The sequence below is a fragment of the Myxocyprinus asiaticus genome, chromosome 3 (assembly GCF_019703515.2).
Source record: "Myxocyprinus asiaticus isolate MX2 ecotype Aquarium Trade chromosome 3, UBuf_Myxa_2, whole genome shotgun sequence".
In the NCBI taxonomy this organism is placed as follows: domain Eukaryota; kingdom Metazoa; phylum Chordata; class Actinopteri; order Cypriniformes; family Catostomidae; genus Myxocyprinus; species Myxocyprinus asiaticus.
In genome coordinates, this window is record NC_059346.1 from 54,320,267 (window position 1) to 54,342,066 (window position 21,800).

Below are 21,800 nucleotides of genomic sequence, written 5' to 3' on the forward strand. Positions count from 1 at the left end.
TGTTTTTTTGATGTGGTCACTTTTTATTTTCAGGCAGCATTTCCTGTTTTAGAAGGAAGAAGGAAACAGCGAGATTATATATTTTTTCCAGTAGGATCTATGTACATTTTTTGATGACTGAGCTAGCATTTCCTTCTATTATAACAGTTACAGGACAGGTTAGTTAAGAGTTACAGGATGTATTTTTCTTGGTTTGAAAAAGATTAAGAGGTGGTGGCTCAATGTTCAGTTCCTGTCTGAGCTCATCCAGGTTCTGCTCCCAGCGGCGTTCATAGAAGATGCTCAGAACACAACGGGCACGACTACCGCTGCGCAGGGCCCATGGTCCCAGAGACTGAAGCAGCATCTGTAGATGACTGACACCAACATATACACATATATCAAAAAACATTCCTACAGTTGGTTAAATATGTTTTGCATGAAGAATATGATGCATATTCTTAGTGCCATTGTTATTCTTTTCACGACAAAGCACATTTTACTCCAAGATTGTCATTACTGTCAATAATGTAATGATAATAATAATAATAATTTAATTCTCATTACAATGACGATGCATTACAATCAATTTTTTTGATACAATATCATGTACAGGTATAAATACTTAATTTAAATAATACAGTTGTGCTCAAAAGTTTGCATACCCTTAGTTCTTAATACAGTGTATTGCCCCCTTTAGCATCAATGACAGCGTGCAGTCTTTTTTAATAGTTGTCTATGAGGCCCCAAATTCTTGCAGGTGGTATAGCTGCCCATTCGTCTTGGCAAAATGCCTCCAGGTCATGCAAAGTCTTTGGTCGTCTTGCATGAACCGCACGTTTGAGATCTCCCCAGAGTGGCTCGATGATATTAAGGTCAGGAGACTGTGATGGCCACTCCAGAACCTTCACCTTTTTCTACTGTAACCACTGGAGGGTCAACTTGGCCTTGTGCTTAGGGTCATTGTCATGCTGGAAAGTCCAAGAGCGTCCCATGCGCAGCTTTCGTGCAGAAGAATGCAAATTGTCTGCCAGTATTTTCTGATAACATGCTGCATTCATCTTCCCATGTATTTTCACAAGATTCCCCGTGCCTTTAGAGCTCACACACCCCCAAAACATCAGTGAGCCACCACCAAGCTTCACAGTGGGGATGGTATTCTTTTCACTATAGGCCTTGTTGAGCCCTCTGTCAAGTGATTTTCTAGTACCAAATTAGCAATGTAGCATGATTACTCACGGATAAGGTGTTGGAGTGATGGCTGCTGGAAATGGGGCCTGTCTAGATTAGGGATGCACCGATACCACTTTTTCTCTTCCGATCCGATTCCGATATCGGAAACCTCAGTATCGGCCGATACCAATCCCGATCGGATACCAGTGTCATTGTTTTTTTGTTTTTTTTAGAATATCTTTACATTATTGTGTGGAACTAATTGGGAGTACTCTTTAATATGTAAAGAAACACAAACCTCTAACTGCACATTATTTCAATATAAATGTATTGCTTATTAAGAAAAACTTTATTGTTAACTAGTATACTGGATAATGTAGCAGCAAAATTAACAGTAATTCCAGTATAAGTCATCAGTAGAAAATACATTTTTTTTTTTTGCAATATTTTTTCAACTTGTATCTGGACTTTAAAGGATTCAGATCTCTTTTTTGTTCAATTTAGTTGTAAGACATCAGTCCACTTTTCATTCACACGGTTATTTTTTGGAACCCATTCAACTTAAATATTATTATAATTTGTAAACAAATTATAATAATAATAATATATTATAATAGTAATATATAGTAATAAATCTCAATCGTGCACCTTTAACTTTTAAACCCTCACGCTTTTATTTTGACATTCTGAACTCTCCGGGAAGTCCTGTTTGTGTCTGTTAGTAGGCAAGTTCACAGTAGTTTAATTCGCTACTGTATATTGTATCCTGGCTTTTTTGTGGCACTGGCGCAGTAAAGGCTTCTTTCTGGCGACTCGACAATGCAGCTCATTTTTATTCAAGTATTGTCGTATTGTGCTCCTTGAAACAACCACACCATCTTTTTCCAGAGCAGCCTGTATTTCTCCTGAGGTTACCTGTGGGTATTCTGGCCGTTGTGGCTGAAATCTTTCTTGGTCTGCCTGACCTTGGCTTGGTATCAAGAGATCCCCGAATTTACCACTTCTTAATAAGGGATTAAACAGTACTGACTGGCATTTTCAAGGCTTTGGATATCTTTTTATATCCTTTTCCATCTTTATAAATTTCCATTACCTTGTTACGCAGGTCTTTTGACAGTTCTTTTCTGCTCCCCATGGCTCAGTATCTAGCCTGCTCAGTGCATCCACGTGAGAGCTAACAAACTCATTGACTATTTATACACAGACACTAATTGCAATTTAAAAAGCCACAGGTGTGGGAAATTAACCTTTAATTGCCATTTAAACCTGTGTGTGCCACCTTATGTGTCTGTAACAAGGCCAAACATTCAAGGGTATGTAAACTTTTGATCAGGGCCATTTGGGTGATTTCTGTTATCATTATGATTTAAAAAGGAGCCAAACAACTATGTGATAATAAATGGCTTCATATGATCACTATCCTTAAATAAAAGAGAGTTTTTTTGCATGATCAGTCATCTTTTCAAAATCAATGCCAAAATTTCACAATTTCAGCCAGGATATGCAAACTTTTGAGCACAACTGTATATTATATAAGAATTTTTCAAATTACAGTTATAAGAATTTAAGGGGGAAATGTGTTTTCATGAAAATAAAGTAATTTCACTATTAACTATTCAAACTGACTTGTGTTGTGTTCGTTTGTGTTCCCGGTCAAAAATGACCGGCCCAATAAGATTGTTAATACATCTCATATTGCATATATTATCCTAAGATATTGCATTAGATCTTTTTGTCAAGTTCGTTTTATATATATATATATATATATATATATATATATATATATATATATATATATATATATATATATATATATATATTTTATTGACAGAAGGATTAATTAATTTAACTGAGCTTATATCGGGCTAGTGGGGGGTACTCCCTACAGAACATTTTTAAAATAATAATAATAATTATGTAAAAAATGAATAACCACTTGCTTGATCTAAACAAAATAGGTGTCATTTTAACCCTTAAACGCATACCTCAGGTCTTTAGAGATCTCGGACCTCATTCCACCCCCTGTACCTCATCCATTTTTTGGAATTGTGCCCAAACCTCTTTAGTATTCCTATTATAAATAGTGTGACACACATAAAAAAACATTTTTTTTTTTTTTTTATAATGGTTTAAGTACCAAAAGTGTATAGGGTCTCTAGAGACCTGAGGTGTCAGGTTTTTTCTGAACTTCCATAAATTATATTTTTTATGATTATTTCAAGTTTACCATCACAGGATATCCATTTCTTTGTTCATTACAAGATAAATGAGTACTATATTCATACAAATAAACACTTTATCATGTTGATTTATCAGTATCCCATATGCGTGAACACATACATATTATACTTGTTATTATTTTTAATTTTTTGGATTTTTTCCCCTTTTTTCACCCAATTTGGAGTGCCCAATTCCCAGTGCGCTTTTAAGTCCTCATGGTCACGTAGTGATTCGCCTCAATCCGGGTGGCGGAGGACGAATCCCAGTTGCCTCCACGTCTGACCATCAACCCGCGCATCTTATCACGTGGCTTGTTGAGCATGTTACCACAGAGACATAGCGTGTGTGGAGGCTTCATACCATCCACCACGGCATCCACGCTCAACTCACCACGCGCACCACCGAGAACGAACTACATTATAGCGACCACGCAGAGGTTACCCCATGTGACTGTACCCTCCCTAGCAACCGGGCCAATTTGGTTGCTTAGGAGACCTGACTGGACTCACCACACCCTGGGGTTCGAACTAGCGAACTAGGGAACTCTAGGGGTGGTAGCCAGCGTCTTTTACCACTGAGCTACCCAGGCCCATACTTGTTATTTCTTACTCAAGGTGGCGCTCTTGTTTCAGTGATTGATGATTTACATTTGACATTGTTAGCTGATGTAGAAATAACATTGAAGTAAACTATACCAAGTGTAACATATGAACAGTAATAATATAAATATTGTCATTTGGGTGTACTACTGAAATTATGTAAGTTGTTCATCTATTTAGACTCAATAAGTGCCTGAGAAAATACATGTCTGCCAGTATTTTCTGATAACATGCTGCATCAATTTTCACAAGATTCCCCGTGTCTTTAGAGCTCACACACTCCCAAAAGCTAAGAATCTGTTAAAAAAAATATTCAGATCAGGGGGTCAGGAAATGGCTGGTTAGCAGGTCCCTGTTAGCACCTGCTGGTAGATGCTGGAACTGGACCACCCGATGGAGCATGTTTCTCCACAGACAGCCATTCAAAAGTAGCTGAGTTTTATGATGAAATAAAAAAAATTCCAAGAACCATTTCAATTTAAATTATTTCATTACAGTATAGCACATCGTCATCTGGTGACAGATTGTTTTTGAATGGCTCTTAAAAGCGTGAAATTGATTTATATTTTTCCCTATCTATTCCCATTGACGAGTGATCAGTCACGTGACACCTGATCCCGGAATTGAGTGCCCATGAGCAAAGATGGCAGCCTCTATTTCGCTCGCTTTCTGGGAACTCTGAGCTAGCTGAACACAGTCATAGAGATGAATGCTAACGGATAGCTCTCTCCAGTATTTTATAGCTCCATGGTTCAAATGCCCTGTGTGAATAAATTGTGAATAATAAATAAATTGTGAAAACACAATATAGGCCTAAGAGTTAATTGACATAAATCGGCTTTATTTAATTAATGAAAAATATAATGTTTTATCTTTTGGATTTTAGGGTTAATTATTGAAATATGACCTGGACATATTCTTGACAGGATTTATGAGATTCACCCACAAATTATTATTATTAGGGGCCAAGACTCGAAGAGGCTGTAGCCCCTATTGCATCTGTTAGTTTTCTGTATTATTATTCTTCTTCTGGCTAGGAGTTTATGGCAACCGTTTGTCCTTGAGACATAAATCAAACAATAAATCTATGTTTTTGTCTGATTACTCTCCTCTTGATGATTCCAATGGACCCCTTACATTAAAACTCCGGCCATTAAAGTGGCTGCCATCTTGGATTATGATTTTTAAAGTTTAAACCTTTCACATCCTTTAAACTTGGTCTGATTTTCCCAAACAATGGCTCAAAATAATCTCCAGAATGAGCTGCACAGATATGACTTCACTTCATTTTATTTTATTTTTTTGCAATTGTCAAAAAGTTACAGCAACGTGAAGTTAACAAGGTTGACGTGAAATAGGATTTAAGGCTAAATCTCGGCAACACTTTGTCCTATCGAAACGAAACTTGGTATGCTTCATCAGGAACATGATCTGAGGGTACATGCAGAGTATGGAGTCAGCGCCTCCTATGGGTCAAGAAATGTGAAAAATTTGTATTTTTGCCCATAACTTTTGAACCGTATGTACTAAAATCATGAAGTTTGTGTCTCTGGATTAAATTTTTCCCATATCGGCCATACTGCCTCTATGCCATTTTTAATTATATTAAAACATTTTATATCTTTTGCATGCATTGCCAGATTTAAAAGAAAATTGGTTTGCTTCATCAACATCATGACCTGAGCAGTTTGGAGACAGCACCACATAGTGGTCAAAATGCTTATTTAATATTAGCTAAAATTTTGGTGTATTATTGCATCCTTATTCTAAGTTTTCAGAAAATGCAGAGTGAAATCTCATTAGCACTTCTACAGCTTGTAGCTTCATAGTGCAGTGGTCTGTGTGACGTACCTGTGTGGAATGGACATCAAAAGGGTACTGGTTCAAGCCAAGCTCAGGGCAAGTTGAAAACAATTTAGGAGTTGCAATGAACATTGTATGCAGACTGTTCTTTCTTTCAGTTGTGTTTGATATCAGCTATATTGGCTCTCCAACATTTTGAATATTATTATAAAAAAAATTATCTTTGGCTGAGTCACGTGACACCATGCAAGTATTGGACATGTGAACAGCGAACTCTGTGCACTTTGCTTGTTTTAATACCTTTTAATGACATAAACCGGTGAGATTTGATACACTTTGTTCCATAACTGTTCTAGGAGGACAATATGTCAAAGAATTCAAATTCTCGGCTCTGGAGAAATTAAAAGACACTTACGTGCTCAGGCTGACACCCCTGAGAAGGCCGTGGACAAGGGAGTCGATTTGGTCGGAGAGTTGCGGGAAATGTGGAGAGAGATGTTGAACATGTCGGCAGTGCTGATGAAGGTTGTTGCTGACTTGGAGGATCTTGAAATGATACGTCGATCGATCACTGCCATGGAGACAAAATTGACTAATGTGGTCACAAGAGTGGGGGATGTCGAGAAACGGATCGATAATCTGGAGTCATCGGAGAGGGAATTATCTGCTAATCCGCTAGCGATCAAGGTGGATTTGGAGCATGTCTGGAAGAAGTTGGAGGACATGGAAAACTGTAGCAGGCGGAATAACGTCCGTATCATGGGAGTCCCGGAGGGAGTGAAGGGACAGAATATGGTGGAATTCCTAGACGGGCTCTTTCTGAGCCTGCTCGACATAGCAGGCCATAAACTGGAAATCAAGCGAGCTCACATGGTTCCAGCTCGTCGATCCGCTGAGGGAGACAGACCCCGATCAATTCTGGCCAAATTTCTGAGATCATCCAATAAAGATCTTGTGTTACGTGAGGAGTAAAGGAAGGCTTTCTTGGAAGAACCACAGCATTTTCTTGTTCCCAGACTTTGCAAACTCAACAAGAGAGAAACTTAATAAATTCAAGGAATGCAAGAAACTTCTACATCAATGGAAGGTTGCTTTTGCACTGATATTCCTGGCCAAATTGAGAATAGATGCTAAGGATCGCCGTAAAACATTCACATGCCCACAGCAAGCGATGTCCTTCATAAAGTCAATGGAGTGAGTGGGTCGTGTTGTGGTGCCCACGTTGCAGCCGGGTGGACCGGCTCACTGAACATTCGCTTGACTGTCTGAAGAATCTGTGCACTCTTTTTGTGCTGGTTCCGCCTTGCGGCTGGAGTTTATTTTGTAGAATAATACACCTTTAGGACAGTTTTATGGATGAAGCTACACACTCTTTGTGTTTATTCTGCCTATTGGTTGGAGTTTGTTATATAGATTCTTTTGCTGCTTACTCACACAATTTGAATAGAATCACCGGTCTTGAGCAATCCGACGGCAAAGTTGTCGCAGAGGTTCTCATCGGCGTGCATGGACTGTTTGAGTTTGGAGGGATGGACGCCAGTTGGCACTGTTGTGCACGGGGTTAATGCGCACGTTTTTCTTTTTTCTGTTTGTTTGGTTCTGGGGAATGTTCGGGGTTAAACTGTTGCACTAATGTTGGAATGTGGTCTTTATAATCCTGTTTTTGACACACAATCTATTTTTTTTACATGTCAAAATGTCAAATGTTAATATGAGTGGATTGTCTCTCTCCACGTGGAATGTGAATGGGTTGGGGCACCCTATAAAAAGAAGGAAGGATATTTCTCTTCTTAAGTGTAAGAAATATGATATGGTATTTCTTCAAGAAACGCACATTTCCCCACAGGAAGCTGAAAAATTTGGAAAGATATGGGGTGGGCATTTTTTTTATAGTGCTGGTTCGAGTAAGAGCAGGGGAGTCATCACACTGATAAGTAAACATCTACAATTAAAATGTCTCAAACAGATTAAAGATAAATTAGGAAGAGTCATTATTGTTTTAGCAGAAATTCAGGGGCAAAGTCTTATTTTGGCAAATATTTATGCACCTAACGTTGATGATCAGGGCTTTTTTATAGATCTTGAAGGGATGTTGCAAGCTGCTGGCACCCCTCATGATATACTATTGGGAGGAGATTTTAATCTTTTTATGGACTCCTTGATCATAGTGAAGCAAAAGTGTGCAAGCCCCCTAGAGCAACAGTGACATTTCACAGGATGTGTAAAAATCTTGGTCTTACAGACATTTGGAGATTTTTGAACCCATCTGGTAGGGACTACACATTTTTTTCTTCAGTCCATAAGATTTACTCTAGAATAGATTTATTTTTGATATCTAAGTCCCTCATTTCATCTGTTGTTGATTGCTCAATTGGAAACATTTTAACCTCAGATCACGCCCTGGTGTGTTTAAAGGTGTTGCCACATACGGAGATAAAGAAATCATGTAGTTGGCACTTTAATGTATCCCTTTTGCAAAATCCTGAATCCCAACAAATGCTAAAGGCTGAAATCAGTGTCTATATGGAGACCAACTGGTCCTTAATATCCTCTGTGGATATAAATATAATACTATTTTGTTATGGTCATACTTTGAGTCAGGGGACAAAGCAGGGAAGAGAGTCTTTTTCTACCATTCCCTCAGTGAAATTTGCTGGTGGTGAAATATTTACCTTGGCCATTGATATTAATAATGCTTGATCTCTATAGTTCCACATCTTCGTCTACTGAAGAAGATACTATAAACTTTGTGGAACCATTAGAACTTCCTAAACTGATGACTGAGCAAAAAAATTCTCTTGATTCTGAGATAACCTTGGAGGAGCCTGGCAAGGTAATTAAGGCCTTGCCTACAGGCAAGTCTCCGGAGCCAGACAGCTTTGCCGCTGAATTTTTTAGATCTTATGCTACAGAACTGGCTCCACTTTTGCTAGAAGTTTATACTGAATCATTAAAGAATGGAAAGCTTCCGCCAACCATGACACAAGCCCGGATCAGTCTGATTCTTAAAAAGGACAAAGATCCAAATGAGTGTAAGAGTTACCGTCCAATTTCCCTGATCCAGCTAGACGTTAAAATATTGTCAAAGATTTTGGCTAACCGATTAAGTAAAGTTATGACATCTCTTATACATATAGATCAGGTGAGGTGTATTCGAGGCTGTAGCTCTTCTGATAACATTAGGTGTTTCATCAATATCATGTGGTCAGTGGCGAATGATCAGACTCCGGTTGCTGCCATCTCACTTGCTGCCGAAAAGGTGTTTGATATGGTAGAATGGGATTATCTTTTTAAGATTTTGGAAATATATGGGTTCAGGAATACTTTTTTGGGATGGATTAAGTTACTTTATAGGCACCCAGTAGAGTCGGTACAAACAAATGGATTAATTTCAGATTATTTTACTCTGGATAGGGGCACCCGACAAGGTTGCCCTCTTTCCCCATTATTGTTCTGTCTTGCCCTGGAACCATCTTAGTTGTTTAATATTTTTATGTTCATACAAATATTTACACATGTTAAGTTTGCTGAAAATAAAAGCAGCTGAAAGTGAGAGGACATTTCTTTTTTTGCTGAGTTTATTATAATTATTACAATTTTTTGTATTAAACAAAAAATTTGATCAAAAGGTTTTTATGATCACAAGAAACAAAAATTCATTACAATGTGTCCAGACTTTTGACTGGTAGTGTATTTGTTATTATATAACATTTATTTAACCAGGTTAATAAAGGTTATATAATAACAAATACACTACATGTCAAAAGTCTGGACACATTGTACCGTAATTCATTTTTGTTTCTCCTGATCATAAAAACCTTTTATTTAATTTCTGTTCAATATATAAATTGTAATAATAATTGAAAAAAAAAGTTATTGGACCGAATAGTGAAGGAAAAGAAGCTACTTTACCTTAAGTTAAAACATAAGTTAATTTGGATTTGTTTAACATTTCTTTGGTCATGTAATTCCCATGCTTCCATTTGTGTTATTTCATAGTAAGATGACTTTACTATTATTCTAAAATGTGGAATACAAGGATTAAGAATATGTATGTCTAAACTGGTAGACTGCAAAGAGTGACATCTTTCCATGAGACATTACCTTGTGCAAGATTGCACTGGCACTTTAAAAATTAAATGAATTTATTAGCAATACAAGGGGGTGAAACTCAATAGCCCAGAAATCATATTTAAATGGCCAGATACAGTAATGACTTTCAAAGTCTCTCTAATTCAAAACATTTATTTTCTAAACAGATTTACAGGCAGCATTACCTGTATTAAGAAGTAGCAGGAAATTAAGGGAAAAAATATGGTTTTGTTTTCAGTAAGATGCATGTAATTTCTTCATGCAAGAGCCATAAAAGCTCATCACCTGGCCATGGGTTGAATGTTTTTAAATAGGGTAGATAAGAGTGGGAAATCTAGTTACTCAAAACTATTGTGCTTACTTTGTGCGTATAACGTTAAAGTTATCATGTTAACCAGCTTTACATAGTGTTGACAGGATCTGAAATATTAGTAAGTAACTCTATCACACCGGTCTCATGCCAACATATCTTGTGGTTATACTTTTAAAACACTGTGTATTTTAATGGTTATTCCATTCCATAGACTTCCATTGAAATGCATTAATGTACACACGCAAAAAATTCAAATATGCCCTCCTTCATTTGATCAGCAGTTGACCCCAAATAAATCTGTCATGGCTGTCTTGAGTTTGGTCTGAGCAGTGGTGGGCGGAGTTAGTGTAAATGGCCTCTGCCAACAAGATGGACTATTTGCACTTAGTGTAAATAGACACTCCGTTAAATATTTTCTTAGCATATCAGAGATGCTGTCCATAGAGATTAAGTTGTACTGAATCCTGACCATTCCTTCAGAACTTGCTTACATGACCCACCTGACAGATAGATGGAGGGGTCCAAGTGTTGCACCAAGAATACACATGGGCAAGCCAGTCTGTGCAGCTTCATACCACTTCACAGTAACCTCACCTGCGGGCAAAGAATAACAGGATGAATATTTTAACACACGGATGGGGAACTGGTGGCCCGCAGTGTCACTGAATACAGCCCGTAGGACAAGACTGAGGATTGATTTTTTTAGTTAATTGAAAAAGGGATTATGTAAAGGTAGCATTCAGGCATTCAGGCTTTTTCGTGCTTGCGTAAAACGAAAAAGTCATTGTCAGAGGGAGAAACTTTAAAGTTTCGCTATTTCACTGTTGAGATGCCTGTCTGATTGTTGGAAAATCTTGCGAATACTGAGAATGTTTCTCTGACACTTGGGACTGTTCGCTCTGTTCATGTTTTGGGGCTGGTGTGGTGCTGAAATGTTTTGTATGAATGCACTGAAATGTTATGTTCTTGTTCCAGTATCGTTATTGATGATAATTTTTGGATTTTGGCAATAATATTTAGATTTGAACTAATACCCATAAGCTGTTTTATGAGGTGGGGTTGAACATTTTGAAAATACGATTCCTTGTCTATATTCATTTGTGTGTTGCAAATGTACAGACAATGCAAATGAAATTAATTTTCTTGAAAATTTAAATTTGAAATCTATTACTTGTCAGTTGAACATGAATTGGTACATTTGAACTGCATGTTATAGTAAATATGCAAGTTATACAAAAATAATTATGTTTTTATAAATATTATTAAAGAAAAAACTTAATATAGTTAACAAAATCTTTAAAAGCACATTGCATTAGCTGTGCATAGATTACCCATAATGAGGAATTGAGTAAGGGGGTGAACGTATGTGAGTGCGTATTTGTAATCCGGCCCTTGGTAGAAAGGAGAAAAAATGTTGGCCCTAACCACCTTCAAAGTCGCCCATCCTTGTTTTAACACATGCAAAACAAAACCTATTATTTGAAGCTTCCAGCATTTGTGTTGTCCACCATCTGGCAGCCTGGGAATGTGGCTCATGGATGTTAAAGAATTTGCTTCAAACTTATTGAATATCTAAAGGGCTAAAAGTATTTCAACGTAACGTTTTTCCACTTTTAAAACGAGTTAAGATCTATCAGCAGTATCTGTGACATGCTGTTGATTAACAAAGAAATAATTTGGACTCTTTTGGACATGGTTACAGTAATGCACTTTTAAGAGAAGTCTAAGAGGAAATGTACTGCACCAGATTAAATTTTAAAATGATGCAATAGTACAACCACAAGAATTAAACAGTATACATGTTTGTAACAAGGTTAAAATGGGAAAGGAGGAGGCGGGAACCAGCTGAACAGTCAAAATAATATTTAATGAAAACTTAAACAAAAAGACACAGAACACAACCGCACACACTGCAGCTGCATGTGGCTCTTTCTCTCTCGAACTACCGCATTCCGCTGCACTTATCCCTCTCCTCGGCTGATTAGCCCGATTGGGGCCCTCCTCCTCGTCACACTCCTCCCTCCTTTGTCTCAGGCCAGGGAACCCCCGGCATGACGTACATTGTGTTGTTTCCACATTCGTCTCCTGTTGTTTACTGGTGTCATGATCAATTGAGTCCACCTAGTAAATCATTTTCTTGTACTTCTTTGTGACAGCAATGGCTCAACTGTGGGTGTTGCCACCTTGTGGACCCACTAATTAGTGCAAAGAATTCCAGGCGCACGCACATACTGCTCTCAGAGTACGCAAGGTTTGAAAAGTCGCGCCACACGTGTTCAGTGCTCGAGCAGTCTGCTGGTAAATTTGCGTCACGAGCCTTGTACGCAGACGGCAGACTTTTTCCTGAACGCGGAAGTGTTTCACGATTCAGAACGGGAGCCTGTTTCTGTTTTCCGGTCTCCAGTGTTTTCACCTGCATTGGCGTATGTATTTAGCAGATAATGTGATTGTAACACATCAATGGAAAGGAGGAGGTGAGAACCGGCTTGATAATATAAATAATAGTTTAATTATAAACTGAACCAAAAAGACAAACACACACAGGTGTCGGACAGCTGTCCGTAACTCTCTCTCTGACACACTGCCTTAACCCTCTCGGGCTTAATCAGCCTTATTAGGGGCCGGGTGTTCGGAATCACGACCCGGCCCCGCCCTCCGCCCTGCTACAGTGATGTTTAGCATATAAAATTTGTTTAGCGTACATGTGGCTCCACTGTGCCGATATTTTACAAAGTCGCGATGACTGTCTTTTGACTGAGTGATAGTTACGTATGATATTTAATATGACATTACTTCGATTTGTTATGACTGCACAAGTTGAGCCTGAACTAATTTTTACTCCAACTAACGCTTAAAATGGTTGTTGTTCTCTGCCTGGATCGCTCGGTTCAGTAGTTTTTACATTGCTTCTTATGAAGACCGGAACCAGAAAACAGTCTAGCGGTGTCATGGCGCCGCCAAGTGGTTGGTCAGGAAAACTGGATACTTTGGGGGAAAAAAACGAGGTTACATTAAGGCGCTTGCAATGGAAGTAAAGGTGGCCAGTTCATAAACATTAAAATACAAACTGTTTTAAAAGTGTAGCCACAGAACATAAACACATGAATCTGCACTGTATAAGTGGTGTACTCTTTACTCCCGTTTACATGCGGCTCATCAATAAGCTGCTTTCTCCACAGCAATGTAATTTCCCCACTGCAATTGTGGGATTCCCCACTGTATGTGCGCATATACACAAATGTGAGGGACCATCGATATTTTACATTGGTGTGTATAAATGGGTATAATTTATAGTGTATGTGCTTTTCCCACTGTACTCCACTTTGTTGACAAGTGTTGGGCTCCATTCCATGACGTTTGTTATTTGGTCTGTTCACGCACGTGCGCACTCCTCAAACACTCATCAGAATGGCACTTATGCGTTTACATAACCACATAAGCCGTGTTCTCCGGGAGAAACCTGGATGCATTAAACCGTTTTCTTGTAATATCTTAAAACGGCGTAAGGAAATCGCCATTCTTGTTTGCATGACGTTTCAGAACGCCGCTTTCTGCAAAAACCCTGGGATAAACAGTTTTCTGCATGTAAACGCGGTCAATTTGTGTTTTAATGTTTATGGATGGGCCCCATTCACTTTCACTGTAAGTGCCTTAATGTGCCTTAAAGTGAGGGATGAGTTTATTTTTAAGTTTAGATGAAATTATTTTCTGTGGTAATCAACGCTAAGCCACAAGTGCTGTGGATTGAGCTTAACGTGTATTGAACCCGGAACTTTCCTTTAACAAATGAGCTGCACATAATAGATTTTAAATCCTCTGGTACACTTGCCCTATAGACTTCCATTGTAAGTGCACTACTGTTAACACAATTTATGCTTGCTTTTACGAACTAAGGGATGACTGAAATTGCTTTCTGTGAAAATCGACAGCATGTCACAGATGCTATCCATAGAGCTGAACTTGTTAATATTATCTGTACACAACATATCCACATCTGGAAATGTGCACATGCTTTCCGTTACTGTACACCTGCTCACCCAATATGTTGATGGGCATGCCAAGCAAAGTATGTAACATGTCATGGACTTCACGATATCGCTGCATGACGTACGCTAGCTCCTCATTATCTACAAACTTCACATCAGCCCGCGAGTCGGGGGTGACTCTCTGAAATAGGGGAGATGAAAACGTATGATTTGACCTTTTTCTATAACAAATGTCAGTCAACAATTTGTGTGGTTTTCTTCAGCTTTACATTTTCTTCTAGGAAACGGAGATACTCTCTTCCTAGCGACCCATCAGGCAAAGCATACATTCCAGTGAGGTCCAGTGTAGACAGACGGATCCTAGGACGCTCTCTAGAGACAAAATGTAAACATAAAGGACAAAAGTTCATCCAGAATATCATAATATGGATCACCAAGGAAATTTGATGTCCAATTGCCCCAAAAAGTGACATCTGCAAACACATGTTGCTTTACTCTTTACCAGAACTAACTTTATTTTCCTAACTTTATTTTTGCATTTAATTTTACCCAACTAATTTCAAGGTCATTTTTAGTGGCTGTAAAGTTAGTTCTCACAGGCGCTCTTAAATACTAACTGTATGGACCAGTTCCACTAGCATTTGACAACCAGAAAGTGTCCAAATACTTTCATTTGGAACTTTTTGAATTTGTTTCTTATTAAAAACCTAACAAACTTCCTTTGTGAAATGCTTAAAAAATGTGTTTGTGCCGTAACTCTTTAAAATAAATGGCACTTTGTTTCATATTTTGTTATCTAATGCAATGACATTCATAAATTTTTAAGTGTAGCTAATAGGATTATTCCAGGATCAATACAAGTTAACTTATTTGACAGAAGTATTAATGTAAGTGCTTTTATAAAAGTATAAGCTTCACATTTCTGCCTTTAAACCCTCCAAAAATGGGCCCCATTCACTTCCATTCTAAGTGTCTCACAGTAACCTTGAATTTTCCTTTTTTTATAGAAAAGGAGGGACTAGTTGAAAATATTCTTTGTGGTAAACAACATTATGCCACAAATGCTGTCAATTGAGCTTAACTTGTATTGAACCCGGAATATTAGTCTAAGTGCCCAAATACTACCCCTTACACTAGCCACACCGTTGCACGTTTTAACAGTAGCATCTATCCTAAATCAAACTAAACAAGTGCAACATACATGAGAATAGTGCAGCCTTCAGGGTCATTTCTCATCCTGTCCCGTAACTTGATCAAGGCCTGGTGCCCGGTGGTCTCCCCAAGCACTGCAACCATATCTGTATTGATATAAAATGTTAACATACATACAAGTGGTGAGTTATGGAAATTACAGTGAGAATTTTAGCTGACACGATTCAGAAAATGACCCCCTTTTGTGACTAATATTTTGGCTGATTTGATTGTACTTTCAGTTACCAATAAGACATAACACAGCACTCTCAGCCCCATTTAACACATTTCGCCATATTTAAATCCATTCAGCAGATTTTACCTTAAAATTAGCACAACAACTGCAAAAAAATAAAAAAAAATATAATGACTTATTTGCTAACATTGCAGGTTCAAAAGCCCAGTCAAAACACCCAGACTATTAATGTTGTTAAAAGTTATCAGTTCAATTAAGACTTAATGCCCTTCCCCGTTTAAAAGTGCTGAATCTATTAATGACACAATGGCTGGGATAATTATAGAAAATGTATGACAAAGCTTTACGAAAGTTTCTCTTTCACTGAAATAAATGTGGACTTTCCAGCCTTGTCAGATTGAAAAAAGAAACTAACAGCTGTTCTTTAAAAAGAAAACAACCAATCCTCACTAGGTTGGCATCAAGCTATCGTAAAAGGTCATTTGATAAACAAATGTAATGATTAATATAAGACAACAGTATAGTAACAGCCTCACCATGTCTGTAGGGGTTGTGTAGGGCGGCCACTCCAGAACCAACAGCCAAAAGAGCTTTCTGGACAGGGTTGGTTGGGATGTGAGTTGTGTACAGCTGTCCATTGTACTGATTTGAGTCCGAGCTTGTGTGCTGTTGACCGGTAAGTACTGAGCAGAGAAGAGAGAGTGAAAGCTACAGTATGAGGTTGAACAAATCTTGAAACTTCACATTAATATTATTGATTAGACTCGTTCTGTCTAGACACAATGATTTCTAAATCAATAATACTATATATGAAGTATAAGTTCGTAACAATTTAAATAGTAATTTGGTTGACAGATTTAGTAATACAGAGTAAACTGTAGGAGTAAAAATTAAAACACATACCAAAACATCAACATGAGGCATTTCTCAGTAGAGAATCTAATCTTCCTTGTGAATCAACATTTTAAACATTATCGTTTCCTACAAGAGATGCTAGGTACCAGATTTGTTTGTTGATTGCCTATGGGTGTTATTATTGTACACGACTAGTTATGAACCCCAAGTTTACACAAATCTTCACAAAAGTGCCCTCCAATAAAAGATTTATGCAACTTGGAGGAGTCACCGACACTGAAGTGTCAAGAGGGGCAATACTGCATTAAATTATTTTCTGTATACATAAAATAGAACTTTCTATTGATTTAGATTTTTATTATAGTGTTGAGTAATGTAGCAATAATTTCACTTTCAAAATTAGAAACTGACATAAAGGTGCACTCAGTAATTTTTTATGCATGTCGTCTTGGAATTACACTGACACCTAGGGGCCTGGATGCAGCATCATTCAAATGCAAAACATTTGTTCCCAGTGACCTTGTAGAAATTCACTATTCTATGGAGCCCTTTAGAGGACAGTGCAAAAAATTTTCTTTTGAAAGAGTTTTGCGTTCCCTCACAAGAAGTTTTGCGTTCCCTCACAATAGGTTTGTGTTTCCTCAAAATAAATCCACCATTGTATTACTACAGTAACCATACTTTAACCTTGATATTCATATACATAGTAATAATACATGAAACTAAAACTGTTATTAAAATTCATACTTTTGTTGTTATTTTGGTTTTACTACAAATATTTGTAGTAAAACCATAGTAACCACAAGATTAACCCTGGTTAATCTATAGTAAAACCATAGTTACTATATGGATATGGTATACTGTATTAAAACCATGGTTTCTGCCAAAAAACAAAAACAAAAAAACATGGTTACTTAACTCACTTTTCATAGTTACTACAATATTACCATAGTAAAACTATGGTTTTGCAAAAAATCATGGTTAGCCTACAACAGTCATGGTTACTACAGTATTACTATAACAAAACTTTTAGATCCACCAAAAACTATGGTTACTACATTCTTAAATATTACTATAGTAAAATGATGATATTTGTATAGTAAAACCATAATAAAATAAAAAAACTATGATTTTTATTACCATAGTTTTCATTTTCCTGTGTTATTACCATGGTTTCACTGTGAATATCATGATTAAAATATGGTTATTTATATACTTATTGCGAGGGCACACAAAATTTATTGAGAGGTCACACAAAACTTATTGTGAGAGAACACAAAATTTATTGAGAGGTCACACAAAACTTATTGTGAGAGAACAAAAAATGTATTGAGAGGTCACACAAAACTTATTGTGAGAGAACAAAAAATGTATTGAGAGGTCACACAAAACTTATTGCGAGAGAACGCAAAACATATTGCGAGGACACGCAAACCTTATTGAGAGGTCACTCAAAACTTATTGTGAGAGAACACAAAATTTATTGAGAGGTCACACAAAACTTATTGCGAGGGAACAAAACTTATTGTGAGGGAACGCAAAACTCATTGCGAGGACACGCAAACCTTATTGAGAGGTCACACAAAACTTATTGTGAGAGAACGCAAAACTTATTGCGAGAGAACGCAAAACTTATTGCGAGAGAACGCAAAACATATTGCGAGGGATCACAAAACTTATTGTGAGAGAACGCAAAACATATCGCGAGGGATCACAAAACTTATTGCGAGGGCACACAAAATGTATTGAGAGGTCACACAAAACTTATTGTGAGAGAACACAAAATTTATTGAGAGGTCACACAAAACTTATTGCGAGAGAACGCAAAACATATTGTGAGAACGCAAAACATATTGCGAGGACACGCAAACCTTATTGAGAGGTCACTCAAAACTTATTGTGAGAGAACACAAAATTTATTGAGAGGTCACACAAAATTTATTGAGAGGTCACACAAAACTTATTGCAAGGGAACAAAACTTATTGTGAGGGAACGCAAAACTCATTGCGAGGACACGCAAACCTTATTGAGAGGTCACACAAAACTTATTGTGAGAGAACGCAAAACTTATTGCGAGAGAACGCAAAACATATTGCGAGGGATCACAAAACTTATTGTGAGAGAACGCAAAACATATCGCGAGGGATCACAAAACTTATTGCGAGGGCACACAAAATGTATTGAGAGGTCACACAAAACTTATTGTGAGAGAACACAAAATTTATTGAGAGGTCACACAATACTTATTGTGAGAGAACGCAAAACTTACTGCGAGGGATCGCAAAGCTTATTGCGAGAGAATGCAAAACATATTGCGAGGGAATGCAAAACTTATTGCGAGGGATCGCAAAGCTTATTGTGAGAGAACGCAAAACTTATTGCGAGGGAACGCAAAACTTATTGAGAGGTCATGCAAAACTCATTGCGAGGACACGCAAACCTTATTGAGAGGTCACGCAAAACATTGTGAGAGAACGCAAAACTTATTGCGAGGGAACACAAAACTTATTGCGAGAGAACGCAAAACATATTGCGAGGGATCACAAAATTTATTGAGAGGTCACACAAAATGTATTGAGAGGTCACACAAAACTTATTGTGAGAGAACACAAAATTTATTGAGAGGTCACACAATACTTATTGTGAGAGAACGCAAAACTTACTGCGAGGGATCGCAAAGCTTATTGTGAGAGAACGCAAAACTTATTGCGAGGGAACACAAAACTTATTGCGAGAGAACGCAAAACATATTGCGAGGGATCACAAAATTTATTGAGAGGTCACACAAAACTTATTGTGAGAGAACGCAAAACATATTGTGAGGGATCACAAAACTTATTGTGAGAGAACGCAAAACATATTGCGATGGAACACAAAACTTTTTGCGAGGGCACACAAAATTTATTGAGAGGTCACACAAAACTTATTGTGAGAGAACGCAAAACTTATTGCGAGTGATCGCAACGCTTATTGCGAGAGAATGCAAAACATATTGTGAGGGAACGCAAAACTTATTGCGAGGGATCGCAAAGCTTATTGCGAGAGAATGCAAAACATATTGTGAGGGAACGCAAAACTTATTGCGAGGGATCGCAAAGCTTACTGCGAGAGAACGCAAAACTTATTGCGAGGGATCGCAAAGCTTACTGCGAGAGAACGCAAAACATATTGCGAGGGAACGCAAAACTTATTGAGAGGTCATGCAAAACTCATTGCGAGGACACGCAAACCTTATTGAGAGGTCACACAAAACTTATTGTAAAAGAACACAAAATTTATTGAGGTCACAAAACTTATTGTGAGAGAACACAATTTATTGAGAGGTCACAAAATTTATTGTGAGAGAACACAAAACTTATTGCGAGGGAACACAAAACTTATTGTGAGGGAATGCAAAACTTATTGCGAGGGATCACAAAACGTATTGCGAGGGAACACAAAAATTATTGCGAGAGAACGCAAAACACATTGCGAGGGATCACAAAACTTATTGTGAGAGAACGCAAAACATTGCGAGGGAACGCAAAACTTATTGAGAGGTCATGCAAAACTTATTGTGAGAACGCAAAACTCATTGCGAGGACACGCAAACCTTATTGAGAGGTCACTCAAAACTTATTGTGAAAGAACACAATTTATTGAGGTCACAAAACTTATTGTGAGAGAACACAAAATTTATTGAGAGGTCACACAAAATGTATTGAGGTCACACAAAACTTATTGTGAGGGAACGCAAAACTTATTGAGAGGTCATGCAAAACTCATTGCGAGGACACGCAAACCTTATTGAGAGGTCACACAAAACGTATTGTGAGAGAACGCAAAACATATTGCGAGAGAACGCAAAACATATTGCCAGGGATCACAAAACTTATTGCGAGAGAACACAAAACATATTGCGAGGGATCACAAAACTTATTGGGAGAGAACGCAAAACATATTGCGAGGGATCACAAAATTATTGCGAGAGAATGCAAAACATATTGCAAGGGAACACAAAACTTACTGCGAGAGAACGCAAAACATATTGCGAGGGATCACAAAACTTATTGTGAGAGAACGCAAAACATATTGCGAGGGATCGCAAAACTTATTGCGAGAGAACGCAAAACATATTGCGAGGGAACGCAAAACTTATTGCGAGAGAACGCAAAACATATTGCGAGGGAACGCAAAACTTATTGAGAGGGATCGCAAAACTTATTGCGAGAGAACGCAAAACATATTGCGAGGGAACGCAAAACTTATTGAGAGGTCACTCAAAACTTATTGTGAGAGAACACAAAATTTATTGAGAGGTCACACAAAATTTATTGAGAGGTCACAAAACTTATTGTGAGAGAACGCAAAACTTATTGCGAGGGATCACAAAACTTATTGCGAGAGAACGCAAAACATATTGCGAGGACACGCAAACCTTATTGAGAGGTCACTCAAAACTTATTGTGAGAGAACACAAAATTTATTGCGAGGTCACACAAAACTTATTGCGAGGTCACACAAAACTTATTGCGAGGGAACAAAACTTATTGTGAGGGAACGCAAAACTTATTGCGAGAGAACGCAAAACATATTGCGAGGGATCACAAAACTTATTGCGAGAGAACGCAAAACATATTGCGAGGGATCACAAAACTTATTGCGAGAGAACGCAAAACATATTGCGAGGGATCACAAAACTTATTGTGAGAGAATGCAAAACATATTGCGAGGGATCACAAAACTTATTGCGAGGGCACACAAAATTTATTGAGAGGTCACACAATACTTATTGTGAGAGAACGCAAAACTTACTGCGAGGGATCGCAAAGCTTATTGCGAGAGAATGCAAAACATATTGCGAGGGAACGCAAAACTTATTGCGAGGGATCGCAAAGCTTATTGTGAGAGAACGCAAAACATATTGCGAGGGATCACAAAATTTATTGTGAGAGAACGCAAAACATATTGCGATGGAACACAAAACTTATTGCGAGGGCACACAAAATTTATTGAGAGGTCACACAAAACTTATTGTGAGAGAACACAAAATTTATTGAGAGGTCACACAAAACTTATTGTGAGAGAACGCAAAACTTATTGCGAGGGATCGCAAAGCTTATTGCGAGAGAATGCAAAACATTGTGAGGGAACGCAAAACTTATTGTGAGGGATCGCAAAGCTTATTGCGAGAGAATGCAAAACATATTGCGAGGGAACGCAAAACTTATTGAGAGGTCATGCAAAACTCATTGCGAGGACACGCAAACCTTATTGAGAGGTCACACAAAACTTATTGTAAAAGAACACAAAATTTATTGAGGTCACACAAAACTTATTGAGGTCACACAAAACTTATTGTGAGAGAACACAATTTATTGAGAGGTCACAAAATTTATTGTGAGAGAACACA

At 37.8% G+C, this 21,800-nt stretch overlaps 1 protein-coding gene across 1 annotated transcript in view; it reads right to left on the reverse strand.

The window, feature by feature from the left end:
• The window catches only part of LOC127428793 (ubiquinone biosynthesis protein COQ4 homolog, mitochondrial-like), a 25,994-nt gene continuing 4,194 nt past the window's right edge, over positions 1–21,800 (reverse strand). The window contains exons 2-7 of the mRNA XM_051677392.1: positions 16,089–16,235; positions 15,367–15,463; positions 14,435–14,537; positions 14,217–14,346; positions 10,680–10,773; positions 1–356 (exon numbers count right to left, since the gene is read on the reverse strand). Of these exons, the coding sequence (XP_051533352.1) occupies positions 164–356; positions 10,680–10,773; positions 14,217–14,346; positions 14,435–14,537; positions 15,367–15,463; positions 16,089–16,235 (764 nt within the window). The 3' untranslated portion in view covers positions 1–163. The remainder of the gene's footprint in view (positions 357–10,679; positions 10,774–14,216; positions 14,347–14,434; positions 14,538–15,366; positions 15,464–16,088; positions 16,236–21,800) is intronic.